Below are 18,833 nucleotides of genomic sequence, written 5' to 3' on the forward strand. Positions count from 1 at the left end.
ACTCAGCTCAGCTCAGCTAAGCTATGTAACGAAAGTAACACGCACAATCCCCACGTGCTGTTCTCCGATCCAGTGGTTTGGAGCAGCGGCTGCTGTCGCAGTTCCCAGGCCAGCTCGTCCCGAATTTTCTTGCCTGCCTCGCCGGCAACCGCCGCCGTGCGCCGTGCGCGCGCGCGAACAGCCGTTGACAGCGCGGAGGATGAGGCGACGGTCCCCGTTCACACGCTCTGGCCCCCACTGACCTCACATCCACGCCAACGGCAGCCATTTATTTACTCACCCCTCCGCTCTTCCACTGACGCCAGGGCCCCACGCGGGGCCGAACCGACCCCTTCTTACCGCACCACCCCCTCGTCGTCGCAGTCAACCCGCGTCCGGCCAGTCCTCCGCCACTTCCTTAAAGCCACCCACGGAGGAGCCAGCCGCGGGGCCCCCGTGTCTCTTTTCACTGGGCCCAAGCGTAGCTGCAGGTCCACTGGCATGGACGCAAAGCGTGTTAGGCTCGTGTGCTGTAAATTTCACTTCCCAGTTTCCACCACGACGCCACGGCACACGCCATACCCTCCCCGCAAGCAGCCGAGCTCCTCCCCCCAATCCTTCCCCGATGCTGCGGCGCAACCGCGGCTGCGAAATCGAGTCCGAATTCCGACGCGCTCCCATGGAGCTGAGATTTTAGGTGTGGGCTGCGCTCCTCGTATGGATCCAGATGTTCTCGTGGAGCCGTAAGCAGTCGTCCTCCTCCGGCTCGCCCTCGTCATCCTCCTCCACCTCCGGCCGCCGCCGCGGCGGGGCGGACGCCTCCATGGACTCCAGCAGCCGCGGCGGCGGCGGGAGTGGGAGCGGGAGCCGGGGACGGAGCCCGCGCCTGGATCGCCGCAACGCGGCGAAGCGCATCGACTACGAGGTCGGCGCGGGGGCGTCCGCGTCGGTGGGCGCGTCGTGGTCGTCCTCGTCCTCGGCGGAGCAGCAGCGGTCGCCGGGGCTCCGGCCCTCGCGCTCGCTCGACCTTGCCCCCGGCGCGGACCTCCGCATCAGCGGGAGCGCGGAGGGGGAGGTCGACGAGCTCTGCCGTAGCCTGGGGCTCTCGGGGCCTGAGGAGTTCGCCATCCCCATCGCCGCCTGGGAGGCGCGCAAGTCGCGCTCCAACTCCGACCTCCTCCCGCGCCCCCGCCTCGACTCGTCCCTTCCCGCCGACGAACTCTCGCCCATCGCGCGCGCGGTATCGGCGCCCAATGTTCAGCCGGTTCTCTCCGTACCTGCCCCCATTCCTGAGGAGTCGCTCCACTCTTCGTCCGCTTCCACCGCCACCGAGTCGGCGGAGGAGCCTATCGTCGCGGCGCCCAAGGAGTCCCCCAAGGCTGCCCCTGCCGTTGCTGCTGTGCCTCCCGTCGGGGGTTTGCCCTTCCCCTCGCCAAGGAAGGGGGGCGGGGAGGTAGGGATACGGGGCGCCCGGCCGCCTCTGCTCTCCCCGCCTCCACCAATCACTGCACTCGCTCCTCCGCCGGTGAGGAGGCCCGTTGTTGCTGTTGATATGACTGGGTCGGCTTGGGACATTGTGCAGTCGTTTGCTCCCAGTGAAGAGAGAAGCGAACTGGGAGGGGCTCATGAACGCGCACACACTCGTCAAGTGTCAGACACAGAGGAGGACGGGGTTGAGGATGGGGTGGCAGCGGTGGAGGGGGAGCTGAAAGAGTTGAGAATAGGAGAGACCTTCGAGGGTTTCACTGGAACATCTTCTTTGTCGACTACGAATGATGATGATGCCTCCAGTACCACCACGGAAGCCATGTTCATCATCTCACCGAATGGCAAGTTCAAGCGGAAGATTAAGTCATGGATGCGTGGTGCTCTTCTGGGAAGTGGCTCATTCGGGATGGTGTATGAGGGGATCAGCGAGTAAGTGCCAGTGCTAGTTTGAATATTACTGTGTGCTCATTTTGTTTGCACTATTACTCATCATTATCCCAAAAAATTCTGCAGCCTTTGTTCCAATATATGCATATCTTAAAAGTTTCCCTGTTATTTAGCCTTTGTGCAGGGTTAGATTAAAGATGAACTTAGTCCAAATAACACCTTTGTTATAAGCTTGGCACAGTCTTTTCATTTGGCACCTAGAGTTTTCGTCCGGTACTGATTTAGGTAGCCACCAAGACATTCGTTTTTGCAACTTATTTAATATATTGAATTAAACTAAAGTGGCATAGCTCTGCGAGGAAATCTGAATGTTTGTCACAAAGATCATATGTCGTCGAATGAATATTTGTTGCTTATAGACATACTTTAACCTGACACCTTTTGAATAAATGAAGCTGTGTTTGACAACAGATTCTTTAGTGACCTATTACGTCTGAAGCATTAAAAATGCACTGGCCAACATAGCATAACAGGAAGTATGTTGCCCTTTGGCCTGTCCTAATGATCCCAGGTCTGACTCACCACATTCGTCATATGTTACCTTATTATTTTCTGAACAAATCCTCAGATTGCTATCATATTTTGCATGTTTTTTCTTAAGGATATGCCCCTTTTGTGATGATTGGATTTGTATGATGATAAGTGGATTGTTTGATTGGTTTTTTATCTAATGGCTAAGAAAGTTGACACAAGGCATAACGGTCACTTCGCAAATAGAAAATCACAGAATTGTTTACCCCAGACAACATGGACATTGTGTTGACAGGAAACAGAGAATACAACATGTTAGGGCAATTAACTTCAGTGTTGTGAACCTTATATTTGTAATTCTGTACCACATCACATCTTGCAAGTATCTCGTTGTGGTGCTAGTGTATCATGCATATGAGCACTGTATTTGCACAATCCAGTGTATATGGACTGCCGTACACAAAGGATGGTGAGGTGGGAGAGCACCTGAGGCATTACTTTTATAGGATGAAATAGCCTTTGTGAACTCAGTCCTTGCAATATCTCTGATTTGTCATGTTATCTAATTTGCTATGGCTAAAGTGTAAATTCTGGTCTCCCTTATCTTGAAGTCATATAACAAGCATCTCTGTACTCTTGCCTTGAAGCCAAGAGCGCATAGCAACCTGGCCAAACTGATAGAGTATATTTGATGCTTTATCTTGTTCCCTGTTTCGCCAATTTGTGCAAACTTAAGATAAGCTTTAGCACTGGTTAATTTTGGGGGAATTATAGCGTACAGTACAGTCGGGAACAGACAAATAAGTATCCTTACAAACAGATATTTAGTGACTGATTTCTAACTGCTTGTCATCTGTAACCTGCTACTGCTACAATAAACTTTATGGTAATTTGCCCTGTAAGGAATCTTTGTAGTTGAGAAACACATTCTTTTGAAGGTATCTATCTGATTATCAATAAATGGACGATTTTCTTTCATGAAAAATACTTCAGGAATGTAATTGCAGATTCAGCTTTGTAATATTCTCAGCAGTACATATATAATCATATATAATGTATTTCACCTGATTATAGAAGTTAAATCAAGAGCCACTTTGAAAAGTGTAAAGTGTACTCCTTTTTGTCACTCCATTTGAAAATATTTCACCTTTTTGTCACTCTATTTGAAAAATTATGTCAATGATATCTGTGCAGTGAGGGTGCATTTTTTGCTGTGAAGGAAGTATCTTTGCTTGATCAAGGAAGCAACGCACAACAATCTATTCTCGCACTTGAGCAGGTTATAGCTGCTGATTAACGTTATAATACCATCTGTTGTCTGTTACGCTACATTTGTCATTACTTGTGTCCAGCTGTATTTTTTAAGTTTTGTGGTTTTCAGGAAATTGCTCTGCTTAGTCAGTTTGAACATGAAAATATAGTCCAGTACTATGGAACTGACAAGGTACTCTGCTGTTCTTTTGATGTTATCTGGTTATGCATTTATTTAAGAGATCATTTAATTTTAAGCAATCACTATGCCATTTGCAGTATATGCGGACCTTACTACCTTAGTAATATTATTCAACTCATGTGATGTGTTTATGTTTCAATGCAGGAAGAATCGAAACTCTATATCTTTATTGAGCTTGTCACTCAAGGATCTCTTTCATCCCTCTATCAAAAGTATAAACTACGAGAATCGCAAGTCTCTGCATACACTAGGCAGATTCTTAATGGATTGCTTTACCTCCACGAGCGAAATGTTGTCCACAGGTATAAACTGGCCGTATTCTAATATTTCGGGGGGATAATGTAATGCTTAGAATGCTGTAGGGGTAAGAGGTTATTTTCTAAACCTTGTCTCCAACAAAGGATAAAGTGGAGCAGGAAAAACGAGTCTTTGATAGACCATGTAACATACATTTCTGTTTTGAAAAGGATATTTGGGGAATAAATCTCTTTCCAGTATCTTCTTCTGGAACTGCCAACTGATCCATCTTTTTGTGATATTGAGGTCATGTTCCTCATGTCTCATATAAAGAAACTATTTGTATGTAGGACCTTATCCTTCTATTTTCTAGTTTTTCTTATAGAATTCTTGGGTGCCATGAGAGACTGAGATGCAGAGTTGATATGAAATTCTCAGTTTTAATTTGTGAGTTTAGGGAAGCCCTGTTAGAGTTAGTGCACCTGGGTTAGCTCACTATCAGCATTTTGGGTAGTTTGGATCAAGAACTTTTTTTAATTTTTTATTAAGACCCTGCAAAAGACCGTTTTGTGATGTTTGTAAAACTTTTTCTAAACAATTGCTTCATATCCAGAGATATCAAATGCGCCAATATATTGGTTCATGCAAATGGATCTGTGAAGCTTGCGGATTTTGGACTGGCAAAGGAGGTTAGCCTTAATATTTCTGCTCAGTTAATTGCATGTTCTCCATCTCAAAGTATCTTATGGAGGTAGTTTTCTTTGTTCAATTTTCAGATGTCAAAAATTAATATGCTAAGATCATGCAAAGGAAGTGTTTACTGGATGGCACCTGAGGTAACCAATTTAACATTTCTTATTACTTTTATGTAATTACCATCCTCTGTAATGAAAATTATCCATTTCAATTATATTTTTCACAGGACCATACTTGTGTAGTATCTCTTGAACGGAACTAATGCACCTTCTCATTTCAGGTTATTAATCCTAAAAAGATGTATGGGCCTTCAGCTGATATATGGAGCCTTGGCTGCACTGTATTGGAAATGCTAACCCGTCAAATACCATTTCCTAATGTCGAGTGGGTATGTCATGTTTCAATTTTAGAATTCGTAGTTATATAATATTTTGTTAACCATATCTTTTTTTTCAAATATTTGAAACTTTAAATATTGTTTGTTGTGTTGGGCCTTATCTGATGTTTAGAATATTAAACTTATGGATAAGAAGAGCATAGAAGTCACAATGAAGAAATATTTATATTCACTGTTTGACTTTGCAATAAAGAAACAATAGGATGTCGATTCCTCTCTTCTCTGTTTTTCTTTATGGAAATCTCGCTTTTTCTGTGTAGTAAAGTTAATTGGATGGCTGTGGCAGAACAAAGGAAAAACTGTAGTTTTCCTTTCATGCCAGTAGCATCTCTTGTAATTTGTATTGGAAGTACATCAATTGTATCCTTGTGGCTATAAAGATTTATTAGACCTGCTGCTGCCTCTGCCTCAAGTCTTTCCTTAATCAAAAGCACTTAGTATTAGTGTGTGAGATCATTTTAAATCAATTGCGCTTCTCCCTTAATAATGCCCTGTGTATAACTTGCTAAAGTCGTAACCCAGTATTGGTCTCCATCTCTCCACTAATGTTGCTTTGTTACTTGTAGACAAATGCTTTCTTCATGATTGGAAGAGGGGAACGACCTCCTATCCCCAACTACCTGTCAAAAGAAGCACAAGATTTCATTGGCCAATGTGTAAGAGTTGATCCAGAGAACCGGCCTTCTGCGTTACAACTTTTGGAGCACCCATTTGTTAACAGGCCGCTGAGAGCTTCATTCGACTCTTCGTCTCCCCCTGCCATCCGCTTGTAGTACTGATGGGTGGGTGCTTGTCTTTGTGAAGCCAATGCTTAAGTCATCTACCGGTAAGTTTCTTCTTTCCACTAGAGCAATGATGAAGCATCCATGATCTAAGCTGTCGAGATTATCCAATTAAATACAGTTTTCCACCATTGTAACTTTAGTTGGTCAGTTATGACTATGCTTTGCAGATCTTCATGATTTCCACTTCTGGTGCCAGAAAGGAGCTACGTGGCCTTGTTTAGGATATACTACAGTTTAGTATGTGTAGTCAGTTGGATAGTGAGCTTCAGTATTGAATGTGTTCCATTGTATTCTTTGGGTATTCTTCGTTAGGCGAAGGGTTTTCCATTCAGTAGGGTTTTTTTTGTACACTTGCTAGGTAAAAGGGGTGGAATTTTCTGTGATAGTGATCTAGACTTGGCCGATGTCTGTAAATGTTTGACATCATCATTCGTTAATGCACGGCTTGTTGCTCGAAAAGCTGGTAAATTTATAATTTTCTCATCTGTTATGCTATTCATTAGCCGGACTAGGTAAAGTGGGGCTTTATCTCTAATGTTGCTTTTCATATGCATGCATACATCTAGGGCAGAACATGTAGCAGGACGCGAGGAAAGGGCGACCGAACTAAGTGCTTCTCTGTCGATTCACTCCACTGACGGATTGACCAGTGACCTTAAGTGAAGAACTGTGCATGTCGCTTGAAAATTAGCTACTCCAAATTTATTCATTCCGCATACACATTTCTACCAGAAGCTATCCAAATTCGGATGAGAAAACTACGAGATTGTATACAGAACAGGTGATATTTGACCAAACCCGATCTTGCACTGCTAATGGTATGACATAAGCCACGATGACGGATAAAATTGCAGCTTCGACATGAAGTGCATCTCGTACACAACTGCCAATCATGCATCAAACCGCGGCTATCCAACAAGCTTGATCATCGGAACTTGTTTTTAGTCATAGCCACAGATCATTAACGCTACTAGGAAGGGCTATTCATTCCCCCGCCGTATGATCGTACAGCGGAGCTTAAGACATCCGTCCAGGATGCAAAAATCAACTGCAGTATAAAAGGAAGGAATATATACAGAAGTGATTCACAGTGTACATCAACCACTGCAAACATATATGCATATAGCTTACGCATAAAAATGTATATAAACAATCAGTGCTGAATTAGATCCTGTGTAGACGCGGGAGATGGCATCAGCATTGTAGAGCAACTCGTATTTTGTAGCTTGCTCCCCAATCAAAGCTGCTACACTGGAAGGGAAACAGATTGCAGTAAGCATATGAAGGGCAACAGATACGGAGTAGATGACAAGAAGAGAAGTTGGAAAGGCAGAAGACAATCATCTCGTCCAGATATTACCTTAGCTGAAGACTTCATTACCGTCAGACAACTCTACAGTTAAATGTATGATTCTTCGGATACCTTTGCGCACATGAAATACCTCAACCTACGAAGACAAAAGGAAAAGACCTTTTTTCGTTAATATCAACCAAATCCAGTCCACAGCTCCACCTCCAAAACTCAACAAAAAAAGGGCAAATGAGTGATTCAGGATTGTTTTTTTAAAATATTTTAACTTCAATAGAATAGAACAAACAGGGAAGGAGGCTATATCAAAGATCTACTAGCTCTCAAGCTTAACAGATCAAACGGTAGTGCATTGAGGGGATTACATTTAAGCTCAATGGCATTAGGTGAGGAACAATGCAGTGAAAGATCAGGTACTCTAGTTTAGCATAGTGGCATGAAAGGGAATATCTTTAATCCATAACCTAATCCGTTCCAGCACCAATAAGTAGTTTTTGACGTTCTTTATCTGCAGGAAGTTTACCTCAACATCCGCTTTCAAGCTTAAGTCATTGCTCTTTTCAAGATGCTCTCCACCAATACCCAACAATATCTCCTCCCACTGAAACAAAAAGGTATGATTAAATTACTGTCAGATAAAATTAACACAGACGTCACACTTTTAGGCCTTGTTTGGACCAGCTGGGCTGGGATCCAGACCTCTAAAGAAGGCCTTTTGGACTGAAATATGGGCCTGTTCGCTTCAGCTTATTCTGCTGGCTTATCAGCCACCAAATAGTGTTTTCCTCTCACAACAAATCAGCCGTTTCAGCTTTTCAGCCGGCTTATATACCTAAGTTACACTTGAAACAATCTTTCCTTGGCATGAAAGAATAACATCACCAGCTCTAATGCCGAGTTTCTCTGCAACACTTTCTGCTGAAACCTAGCAGCAGTTGAGAATAGTTATAATATATTTCAATGCTGAGAACTTAAAAATGGCATATATATCTAAATAACCTTGACTTCAATAAAGAAATAACTGGATTAATCAAGTAGATATACCTCTCCTACAATGAGACCTGAGGTGACACCACAGCTGCGGGACAGAAACTCAATACTTGACACATCTAGAAAACCCACTGCCCTTAGCTTTAATCCAAGCTGAGGTCGAGCAAGTCGCCTATACAAGGATATGATATATATTAGATGTCCTTTACAGATATAATTGACACATCCAAAATTAAGCACCATAATTAGAACATTGAAAATGGCTTCTTCTGAAACTTAGCATGAGAATGTAATCCTTGATTCTATAATACTCAGAGTTTGCAGTTGGTGGCTACGGTGGTACATACCTGAACTTGAGAATGAGAGAACTTGGAATAAAAGAAGTTAGTGGTAGCATGCAAAATAACATCCCCACAACTCTTCCATTTAAGTCTGCCAATGCACCTCCACTGCCACACTACATACAGGATAGGATTTAAGTTTTACAGAACTATAATCACTAGATGAAAATAAATGAAAAGGATAAATATAATCATACCTTAGGAATAGAATGATCGATGAATAAATAGTGATTATGTTGGTGTTCACAAGGGGCTACGTACTTCACATTAACTGCCTTGCAAATCAAATTCATTTTCATATCCCTGGCTAGCAGACACAAGTCTAGACCATACTCCAAATTGGTTTCCAGGGGTAAAATCTTCAAGTTCATGTATCCAGAAACTTCATAAAAGGCAAGATCATAATGCTTGCTTAAGTATAGTAATTTACTGGTTAAGGTTGAGCCATCAAATAGGTGAATAACGACCTGAATTTTTTTTAAAAAAGCAGATTAAAAGCAATTAATGTGAAAGATAGACCACCACAGCTATTCTCAGCTCTACTATGTCGTATACGGCGCAGTTTGCTTGTTCATTTTTATCTATGTTTAAAATCATGATAACACAAAAACGTACTTTCAAATACAAATCGATGGTAGCATTATTGTGTGAGGAAACTATCAAATCAGTGGCACACCTAGGAAAATTGGAGTATATCCCGCATGTGTGATCAGCGGATCAAGGGCTGGAAGAACATGGCTTAACATAGAAAGTGAGCAAGAATCCTACTACCCTAGAAGCCCCTATCTGCCCCCATGTCCCTAATGCTTCTAACTCTGATCTGCTATTTCAAGGATCATGAGGAATCCTGACATATGAGTGATTTACATCTGTACAGTTAGTAGTCTCTTTAGCCTGTGTATTCTTCAAACATTTCAAAACTGTTAGTTCAGCACTACTTTATACTGCAAAAAACACATTGTTACTATTGCACGATGGTGATGGATAAGTAACAGAAGCTATTTTGTCTTTGGAGGAAACCTTTGTTTGATAGATTTGTTCAATCAATTGAAAGGATTCTCTCTGTCATCATCATTCTGTAACATTACTTGCTGCAGGAGACTTCGATATCTTTCATTTCAGTCCAGAAAACAATACAATGATTTGAGTCAACATATGCAGGCAAGTTTAATGCAGCCATCAATTGTTTCAAGTTTAAGGAGTAACAACAGTAGAAGAAGATCCAACTTTGATTATACACTTTTGTTTTTTATAGATTGTATAAAAAGGTGAAGTTTTTCCAGAGGAACATTTTACCTTGGCATTAGAAGCATATTCCTTGTCGGACCAATCATTGAAGGGTTTTTTCGATGTAATTAAGCAGGCAGAAGTGAGAACAATACCACATCCTTTTTCGTCATCCCACTCGACAGCTATGCCAGTGCACCGATTTATCTCCTTATCATCTGCATATGTGCGGAATTATAGAAGTTAACAAAATAATAGATATATATTATTATTTCCACTAAGGCGAAGTTTAGAAAATTACCAATGTATGCCGAAAGGCTTAAGATAGATTTTGATGCATTTAAAAGTATTTCCTTCTGCTTTGGACCATAAGATTCGGTGATGCTAGAGACAGTCAAACTCGACCTAAGGGTAGGTAATTGTTCTTGCCGAGCTGCAAGATTTGGGAAACCATGGATATTAGGTAAAAATTAAAATTGGCTAGATTGATTATACCAAAGTAAGGATATACCTTGTTTTTCACTGTACTTCTGATAAGCCTCATAGTAGCTGTTTAAAGCCAGTCGATCACTAGTTAGGCCATAGTAAACTTTACCAGCAGAACTTGTCCAAATTGGTACAAGTGGAGGCTGCGGCTCACGAATTGGCGAGGAATCTGAGCCTGAATGCTCTTGTGCTAATTCCTGTTGGGTAACTTGGGTTACATCTTCCTCTTCTTCTTTCTCAATGGGCAAGCGTGTGAGCTGCAATTGAGGAGTGGTTCTGGCTTCCACCCTCCTCCTCTTTGCCGATGTAGTTGGCAGAACAGATGGGTGCTTTCTCCTTCGGCACCAACTTCTGGTTGGGATTCAGGCACACCGACTTCAGGTCAGGGTTGACGCTTACTCTCTTCTCCGACGGCTCTGAGAACTTCTCCAGCACCGGCACCAGCACCAAACGACACGATGAGCCGGGTGTTCGCCCGCCCATCGACTCCCTTCCCCACAGAGCGTGTCGTGGCGGCGATGCGCTTCGTACCCACCGTGGAGGCTGCGACGCCGAGGTGCTGGCTCTCCTCTTGCTTTTCGGCAGACGCGCCGGCGACGACACGCTAGGATTTTGCTGCTCTCCCGACGGCGGCATGCGGGCTGCCACCCATGAGAGACCGGCACGGCAACCGGATTTGCATCCGGGATGGCGACAAGGAACGGCTCTCCTGTCCCACGTCGCCCACCGTACCCCTGGGGAGCATGTCCGGCGGCGGGGCTGGGGATGTGCGCGGCGGCGAGTTGGGGCATTTTCCCGGAGCCGGATCCGGTGACTTTCCTTCAGCAAGCCACCACGTAACTTGCGGCTGCCCATCCACCCTCCAAATAAGATCCGATGGCTCAGGATGTGTGCAAGCCAACTATCAAACGTCAAGCGTAGTGCATGCACCGCTGCCAATTATCCTTGCCGCGAACACGCGCAACCCCAAACACGTTAACGCAATCCCGTAAACCATGCTTTAGCCTTAGCGATCAGCTAACCCGGCGCGGCCACACAAACCGGATGGCGCATCGGACGTCCACGGCTCGAGCCCGGTCCCTTTCGTCCCGCGCTTTTGTCCCGGCTCGGCTCCCGCAGAGTCGCTAGCGCTCGTGCGGCGCTCGCTGACTCAAGGCCACAACACGCGCGCGGCGCGGCGCGTCGCCGCACACGCCAAACGCCGCTTGGCTCGATCGGCCCCGCAGAAATTAAACCGGGCACACGCGTCCCGGAGCGCGCCCAACGCCCCCCGCCCGCCTCGGCAAGCAAAGCAGGCAGGCTGCACCGCGCCCGCCACCGCACCGCACGGGAAGGAAAATCCAATCATGTCCCCGTCGTCCGCCGCGAGAAAAATACGCGAGTAAATGCCGCGCAGGTGAAGCAGCGCCCGCGCTTATTCCGGCGCAGCACGCGACACGCGGCCGCCGCCCCCGCCCCCGCCTCCGCCTCCACCCCGTCGCCCACGCGCCCTCCACCGCCGCTGACGACGCTGAAGTGGAGTACTAGCCGAGTAACCGAGTAGGAGCAGGTAGCAAAGCAGCAGGCAGAGACAGAGGCATCGGAAGCCATGAGCCTGCACGCCGAGCGCGGCGGGGCGCACGAGGATCTGAGCTGGAGCACCCTCGGGAAGCGGGCGGCGCCCCTTGACGTGATAGTCGGCGATCGAGGAGGGGGAGTGGGGATGAGGAGGGCGCAGCAGCAGGGAGGACCGGCGGGGGCGGTGCGCGTGGATGAGGCGTCGTCCGCGTCCACCTTCCGCGAGCTCGACGACGCCTTCCTGCAGGTGAGCGCACCAAGCTTTTCTGCGTCATCGGGGCCGTGGGCAACCGGGGGCTAATGGAACAGTGCTTGCTTGGAGCTACGGTGCCGGCCGGTTTAGCGGAGTGGCCTCCGCCTTCTGCGGCTGGCGTCTGTACCACCGGCAAGATTCTCGAGTGATGCTCGTGTGTGTCCTGAAGGCTGATGCGATCTGTTTCGCGGGGTGCTCTTGATTCATAGGATTTTTTTTGACAGGATTGATTCATAGGATTCGCACTCCAGATGTTATAATATTAATCCGTGCGGTAAATTCGATTTTTTTTAGCACGAGGGATCATGCAGTAGGCTAAGAAGGCAATGTTATGGACTACACAGTTGCCGACTGAATTATTTATAGTTATGGCTGGCTTATTTCTGGGTTCAACTCTGTTGGATTATTGAATAGAGTACTGTTCTGTACTTTCAGTTACTTGTTGCAGAAATATTTCCAGATGTTAAAATTGTGGTAAATTAGAGATCTGGGGGAGTTTTGGAATATAAATCTTAGATACGCTGTCATGTTAAAACTTAAAATTGACACATTTCGTATCTATCAGTCAATATGATATACTCAACTAGTATATATTGCAATGCTATGTTGTAGCAGATGTAAAAAATGGCCTATGCTTGCTGTACCATTTCACCATGTCAACAGCGATAGTAAAAGATCACATTGTTATGAACTTATGATCCATTCTCCAACTTCTGATGAAATTGAGTTAAAGGCTTGACCATGGTCCTCGCTGAATATAGCTACTTCAATACTCTCCCAAACCTTAGTTTTCTTGAAAAACGAGCAAACACAATATAGACATTTCATTCAATATGTGAAGATTTGTTAAGAAAACACAATGCATCGAGTGAGGCATAGCTAATTCAATTGCTGTGGATTACAACAACAATACATTGGATACAGCTCATTGAATTGCCAATATGCTGTAATACTTGATATGCAGACTTAACACCCTAAAACTATTCTTAGAAAGTAAATTTGTTTCTCATACAAAACAAACTCTTTGTTAGTTATTATTAAAAAGATTGTTTTTTATTATCCTGCTTCTACAAATCAGAAGATTATACGCACTATCTTCACTTACGTAATTATTGTACTGACTTCATCTCTATTTATTTTAATTTTTGTTTCAGAAACAAACAAAAATCTGGCTTGGCGAAGTTCTTCATCTTAGGTTTGATGAAGACGTTTTAGTTGCTGACCTTCTTGCTGATGGAGAATTACTGTAAGATTCTGGTTTCTTCACCAGTCCTTCCTGCATGCACAAAAATAATAAGCATGTTTGTTCTATGCATATGGTGTAACTTCAGAAATCTTGGATCCCACTGATTGGCATATTTTTGCTCACAGATAGTTATTTTTGGCTCTTTGCACGTGTCTACTTGCTTTTGCATTATGAAGTCATTCAATTAGAAGAAATAATGCCTTGGATATCTGGTTTCTGAAATATTGGAACTGTTTGATAATTAATTCTTCTCTCTGTGATATATTAACCGGTCTCAATGTCCTGACACTTGTTTACTTGCTTGTCTTTTGATGATGTGCATATTCTGCTCACTTGTTATTTTCATGCTGACAGGTTTCAAGTTTCCAAAGTACTATGGAAAAGGTTACTGAAAAAGAACAGAGAGCAACTGAAGCAATCAAAAGTGTATATTTATGAGAAACTATCCTTTGGCAGGAGCAATGGAAAGTACATGCCCTATTCGAAAGTTGACTCTTTTCTAAAGGTAGGTCATTGGTACTAATATCTTTTTGAGCACTATTTTTTATTTTAACTTTAAGTGTGTTCAAGAACAAAAAATGTTGAAGTGCATTTGTTTTGGTAAAAGTAAATTGAAATAAATCCTTGATTTTTTTTCATCAAAGGAGCTTGAGTGAAGCATTTTTGTAGCATGAAAAACCCATTGCAAGTAGCTAGTCTGATGAGTTTTGATCAGTGTAAATTGCCCATGGTGTTTGAGATGTTCTGTCGATATTTTGGGCATCAAGAGCTCTAAAACCAGTACTGAATATGCTATTGATGGCTTCTGTACTACTTCCCTGTGAGTTTCTACAGGCTAAGGTTGTTGCAGTAATTGAAGAAACATTAGGGAATAACCACAAATCTGTATATCCTGGCTGTTTTGCAGTGAACTTCAGTAGTTTTACTAGTTTCCAAGTTTGTCTACATGTTGGTACAAATTCTCAGCAAAAAAATGTAATTTACGCAAATTGGATCAAGTCATCTCTGTGATTGATGCTGTATCTTCTCATCTTGCTTAGTTTCCTACTTCTGATTCAAGCCAACTTTTGGGTTAAGTGTTGGGGTAGACAATACACCACATAAGAAAAGTTAATGGTCCTAAGTTTGAGACCTGGTGGAATTTTAACCACAGAAAATAAAAATAACGGGCCCCTCTTCCATCCATGGCCTAGAAGCCCAGGTGGCATATATAGAATAGATGTGTGGGAATATTTAAGTTTATTGCCCAAACTACATCGACCGCATAAGCTTCTGGATATTTTGGTTGATACTTGCAGCTCAATGCGGTCACATATACTTTACTGGCTTGATGTTACATTTCTTCACCATGGGTTGCTTGATAATTAATCTTTGTTCCTTCCAGATATGTCAAATCCTTGGGTTAGCTGGAATTGATCTGTTTACCCCTTCTGATGTGGTTGAAAAAAGAAATGTTCGGAAAGTCTGTATATGCATCCGATCAGTATCTAAAAAGTCTCACATGATGCGCCTAAATGTAAGTCCTAGGTTCTAGCATAACCTATTTAAGAAATGCATTTTTCAATTATAACTACTGTTACAACTTTAATTTACATGTTCCTGCTCTATGGTGGTAGGTCCCTGATTTTGATATAGTCACCTACACAATATCCATGCCCAACTATATTGTTGGAGGTATCTGTAGAAGTCTGGAGCAGCCACAATACAGTTCTTCCGGTTCAAGTGGATACAGTCCACGTGACAGTTCCAAAGCATTGCAGCAGCAGGCAAGCTTCTGGAAAGGGTTGGTTTTATTTTTAATGCACCTGCTTAATATTTACTCACTTAGTATCTATTTTTCATAGATAATATTTGATGGACAGAACGACGAGCACGGGGACACAAATTATGACTCTGATGAAGCAGAAAGTAGACTATCTGTTCTAGAACCTGAGGACTCAGTTGACGAAGATAATTTTGCAGCTGTGCTTTCGCAATTAAGCAATGCCCCTAACCCTAAGGAAGAAAGTGAAGGCTATGGTGAAAGTGGTCATGGTATGCATGAAGAAAAATCTCTTGCTGAATCAGTGGGATCACTGAACTTTGTTGTGGATTCGGAGTCCGTGGATTCAACTCCACAAAATCATGATAAAGAATCTTATTCTACTCATTCTGCAACTGATCAATGTTCAAGAACGAGAACGGCTAAATGCTCTTTAAGTTCAGAAGAGTCCGATTCCATAAGCAGTCATTTGGCGTTTGAAATTGACAAGAATGATCCAGAGTTGAATGCTCATCCTGTTGAAGATTCAGAAAGGATTTATGATGGACAAGTCAAGTCTCTAGATCATTCTATTCAGGGAAATGGGGAAACATTAGCTGATCATCCAAAAAAAGAGGGCGAATGCATCCAAAAGGACACTGGCACCATGAATCTACATTGTGACGCCCTTGCCTGTGATAGGGAGTCAGTGTGTTCAAGTTGCGAGGAATCGAGACATGGGTTAAATGGGGAGCCATCAGACTTGAGTTCCGAATCACACTCAGGGCTGAACCCAACACACACTACGGGTGGCAAATTGCCAATGGTTTCTGAAGATCCGGTGAATAATATAGAGCCAAGTATGATTGGGATGACAAATGATAGCACGAGTGAAGAGCTGAATCCTGAATTCAGCGATACGAATCAAATGGTGCCTCCTGAAACGCACAAGATCAGCCTGTCACTCTTATAATTAATCATGCCTCCTTTACACGAAAACATTCCTAACGTCCCTCTGCTGTGCAGGAAGGTTCCCAATCTGTTGATAAACCTGTGGAATCAGAAGATATAGCTCAGGATAGCATCACTCCTGAGAATAATATAGAGCCAAGTATGATTGGGATGACAAATGATAGCACAAGTGAAGAGCTGAATCCTGAATTCAGCGATACGAGTCAAATGGTGCCTCCTGAAACGCACAAGATCAGCCTGTCACTCTTATAATAAATCATACCGCCTTCGCACGAAAGCATTCCTAACGTCCCTCTGCTGTGCAGGAAGGTTCCCAATCTGTTGATAAACCCGTGGAATCAGAAAATATAGCTCAGGATAGCATCGCTGCTCAGAGGTCTGAAGATGACGCTCCCAAATCAGGGAAAGGGGTGCTGAAATCAGTTGCCGGAGGAATTACCCTTGTTGGTGCAGTGTTCTTCATGGTCCATCTCAGGTATGTTATCGCGTTGCATTACAGCTTTGCTGCGAAGTATGAAAGTGACATCAGATCTTCTATCATAATCCATTTGTCCTGCACTGCCGCAGGAGAAGCAAGGAGAGAAGCTTCACGAGAGTTATGCCATCACTTTCAGAAAAATCAATTCAGAGCGACTCAAGAAGGGCTAAGAACATGGACAACGAAAAGGTTTCTGATGTGTATCCTGGTGCACGGCTGAAGGTGTAAAAAGATGGGTGTGGGACCCGCATTCTGCCTGAAAAGCCAGAGCTAGAAGAAAGTTCAGATTCCCGGTAAAAGCAGCTCTCATGGAGCGACTCCAGTAGAATGTAGCCTAAACTCACAGCAGCTTCGAGCTAACTGAATCTGGAAACTTTTTGTCAAGGCACCTCTCACCTGTTAATTTGATATCCTGTCCTCTTCATGTACAGAACGATATAGCCATATATATGGGTGATCAGCTACAATCTAGCTATAACCTGATAATTTTTGTGCAATTGTATAGGGGTTGCTTGAGAGTTGAGATCTTTCAACGCATGATTCTATAGTTATAACCGATTTGTTTTTATACGTTAGGAACCGCACTCGAAAGTTCAAGCTACCTGGTAGTTATGCTCGGGCGTCACCGCGGCAGACTCATGCCTATTCATTTTAATTTTTCTAGATATACGTAGATATAATATATATCTAAGTGCATATAAAAAATTATATATCTGAAAGTCCAAAACGAATAATAATTTGAAACAGAGGGAGTAGCACCTTTAAGCTCTGCAAGTTTCGATTGCCTTTATCAACTGACCTCTAACATCAAAGGCGATACCCATCCCGTTCTCTTCATGAGCAAAATGTTAAAGGTGATGCGTTACTCGGTGATTATAATCAAGAACCTTTTTTTTGCAGTAATCTTTGGTCGAGGTTTTCGTCATGTTCAAAGTAGGACAGTGGCACATGAATCAGTCAACGAGATTGAATATAAGAAACAGAAAGGGGCGCGGTAGGCTGGTAGCACTACCAGTGAACTGATAGTGCCCGATGAGCAAACTGACCCCCAGACAAAATGAAAAACCAGAGGCCTGTCCAAGACTCCAAGTCCAACGGTCTCCATTTCCGGCGTTAGGTCCGTTTCGTGGCAGTGTTGCCAATTGTGCGCGGACACGCCACTACGACAGGTGACCGCAGCGGAGGACCCGACGCGCTCCTCGACCCGGGCCGGTGCGACTGTGCGAGTGCGAGGCGCTCACCTATAGATGGCCAGATGGGCTGCCCGACGCTAACCCGACGCTAACCCGATTTGGCCCACCCTGAATAGGTCCGGCACTATCAGGTCTGATGGTTTTTTCATGCCAGACCGTACCGGCACTGCGTGCCAAACTGCTAGCCTGTCCAGCACGATGGCTTTTTTATCGTATCGGGCCAGCCCACTAGCACGGCAAGCACTATTGTGCTAGTGCCAGGCCAGGCACTACAAAGCAAGCAAGAGAGGAACAATAGATCGAATCAAGATGCAAGAATCAATCAACAAATTCACCACAAAAATCACCAAAGCTCATGAATCCAGTACATGAATATACAGACATTAAATCCATCACAAAATCCATAAAAAATGAGTCCCCATCGCTGCCATCAGCGGCAGCCAGCGCGGCTCCTGGCAGCGCCCCCACAGCGGTGGCGGCCGCGGCGATTGGCGTGCCTCCCCAACGCTGGCTGCTGCCGGCGCGCCTCACGGCTGAAGGGAGGCAGGGTCCACCTCGCCGCCATCGCCATCTAGCTGAGAAAGAGGTGCAGGGGCACCTCGCCGCTGTTGCTGTATCGTAGGGGAGGGGCGGGGGCGGGGAAGGAGAATGGGGAAGTAGAGATGAGGAAGAGCAGAGGGAGGCGGGGAGCCAAGGAAGGGAGCAGGTGAGCGGCGGGCGACGGGCTTCTTCCGCGCCAAGCGGCCGAGGTCGCTAAGCGCCGAGGCCGGGGTGCCGAGTCGGCACTGCCCATGACGCCTCCGAGGGAATGGGAGGGGTCGTGCCGTCGTGGGGTTGAGGGGAGCTAGGTGGGACGGAAGGAGGCGGCTGGGTGCGGGGAAAGATGAGGGAGGGGAAGGAAAAAATAGTTTATATACTAGGGTTAGGAAATACGCACCGCTGTCAGGCCGGCCTAAAAATCGTGCCGGGCTTGAGTTGGCTCAGCGTGCCGGGGAGGCGGCCCAGGCACTATCCACTGCGGGCCGTGCTGAGCTTTTTCGGGCCGTTTACGGGCTGGGCCTGGCCCAATCTGGCTCACCAGTCGCCA

General features: G+C 44.8%; 3 protein-coding genes across 5 annotated transcripts; 2 read left to right on the forward strand and 1 right to left on the reverse strand.

Moving 5' to 3' along the window:
• The first annotated feature begins 527 nt into the window (after window positions 1-527).
• LOC101778508 (mitogen-activated protein kinase kinase kinase 1) lies at window positions 528-6,421 on the forward strand. Of its 2 annotated transcripts, none has more exons than XM_004981992.3 (9): window positions 528-1,896; window positions 3,580-3,664; window positions 3,767-3,829; window positions 3,983-4,140; window positions 4,689-4,764; window positions 4,852-4,911; window positions 5,052-5,159; window positions 5,735-5,994; window positions 6,102-6,421. In XM_004981992.3, exons 1-8 carry the CDS (start codon window positions 707-709, stop codon window positions 5,939-5,941), a joined length of 1,947 nt encoding a protein of 648 aa, XP_004982049.1. In that variant the 5' UTR covers window positions 528-706; the 3' UTR covers window positions 5,942-5,994; window positions 6,102-6,421. The 2 variants fall into 2 exon arrangements, with proteins under 2 accessions (XP_004982049.1, XP_004982050.1); XM_004981993.3 differs by having other exon boundaries at window positions 6,121-6,412.
• Window positions 6,422-6,914: 493 nt separating this feature from the next.
• On the reverse strand, window positions 6,915-10,668 carry LOC101779182 (the record flags this gene model as incomplete). Its single annotated transcript, XM_012848912.2, has 9 exons — window positions 6,915-7,204; window positions 7,314-7,401; window positions 7,786-7,863; window positions 8,307-8,424; window positions 8,600-8,709; window positions 8,791-9,060; window positions 9,890-10,038; window positions 10,122-10,253; window positions 10,332-10,668. Coding segments are annotated over 8 exons (1,281 nt in total), but the record flags the coding sequence as incomplete, so codon positions are not given.
• Window positions 10,669-11,558: 890 nt separating this feature from the next.
• Window positions 11,559-17,086, forward strand: LOC101779582 (protein OPAQUE10). Of its 2 annotated transcripts, none has more exons than XM_004981995.4 (9): window positions 11,559-12,110; window positions 13,271-13,362; window positions 13,717-13,867; window positions 14,747-14,878; window positions 14,979-15,128; window positions 15,225-16,034; window positions 16,130-16,285; window positions 16,381-16,550; window positions 16,643-17,086. In XM_004981995.4, exons 1-9 carry the CDS (start codon window positions 11,895-11,897, stop codon window positions 16,779-16,781), a joined length of 2,016 nt encoding a protein of 671 aa, XP_004982052.1. In that variant the 5' UTR covers window positions 11,559-11,894; the 3' UTR covers window positions 16,782-17,086. The 2 variants fall into 2 exon arrangements, with proteins under 2 accessions (XP_004982052.1, XP_004982051.1); XM_004981994.4 differs by having other exon boundaries at window positions 11,563-12,110; window positions 15,207-16,034.
• The last annotated feature ends 1,747 nt before the right edge of the window (window positions 17,087-18,833 follow it).

Source organism: Setaria italica, chromosome IX, assembly GCF_000263155.2.
Source record: "Setaria italica strain Yugu1 chromosome IX, Setaria_italica_v2.0, whole genome shotgun sequence".
Taxonomy (NCBI): Eukaryota; Viridiplantae; Streptophyta; class Magnoliopsida; order Poales; family Poaceae; genus Setaria; species Setaria italica.

Bases quoted from the DNA above. Each gene is read 5' to 3' on its own strand.
- LOC101778508 (XM_004981992.3), top strand. From the start codon at position 707: ATGTTCTCGTGGAGCCGTAAGCAGTCGTCCTCCTCCGGCTCGCCCTCG. The intron at 1,897-3,579 runs GTAAGTGCCAGT...ATATCTGTGCAG, and splicing joins GTGTATGAGGGGATCAGCGA to TGAGGGTGCATTTTTTGCTG. The intron at 5,160-5,734 runs GTATGTCATGTT...TGTTACTTGTAG, and splicing joins CATTTCCTAATGTCGAGTGG to ACAAATGCTTTCTTCATGAT.
- LOC101779582 (XM_004981994.4), top strand. From the start codon at position 11,895: ATGAGCCTGCACGCCGAGCGCGGCGGGGCGCACGAGGATCTGAGCTGG. The intron at 14,879-14,978 runs GTAAGTCCTAGG...CTATGGTGGTAG, and splicing joins CTCACATGATGCGCCTAAAT to GTCCCTGATTTTGATATAGT. The intron at 16,286-16,380 runs GTGCCTCCTGAA...TCTGCTGTGCAG, and splicing joins TCAGCGATACGAGTCAAATG to GAAGGTTCCCAATCTGTTGA.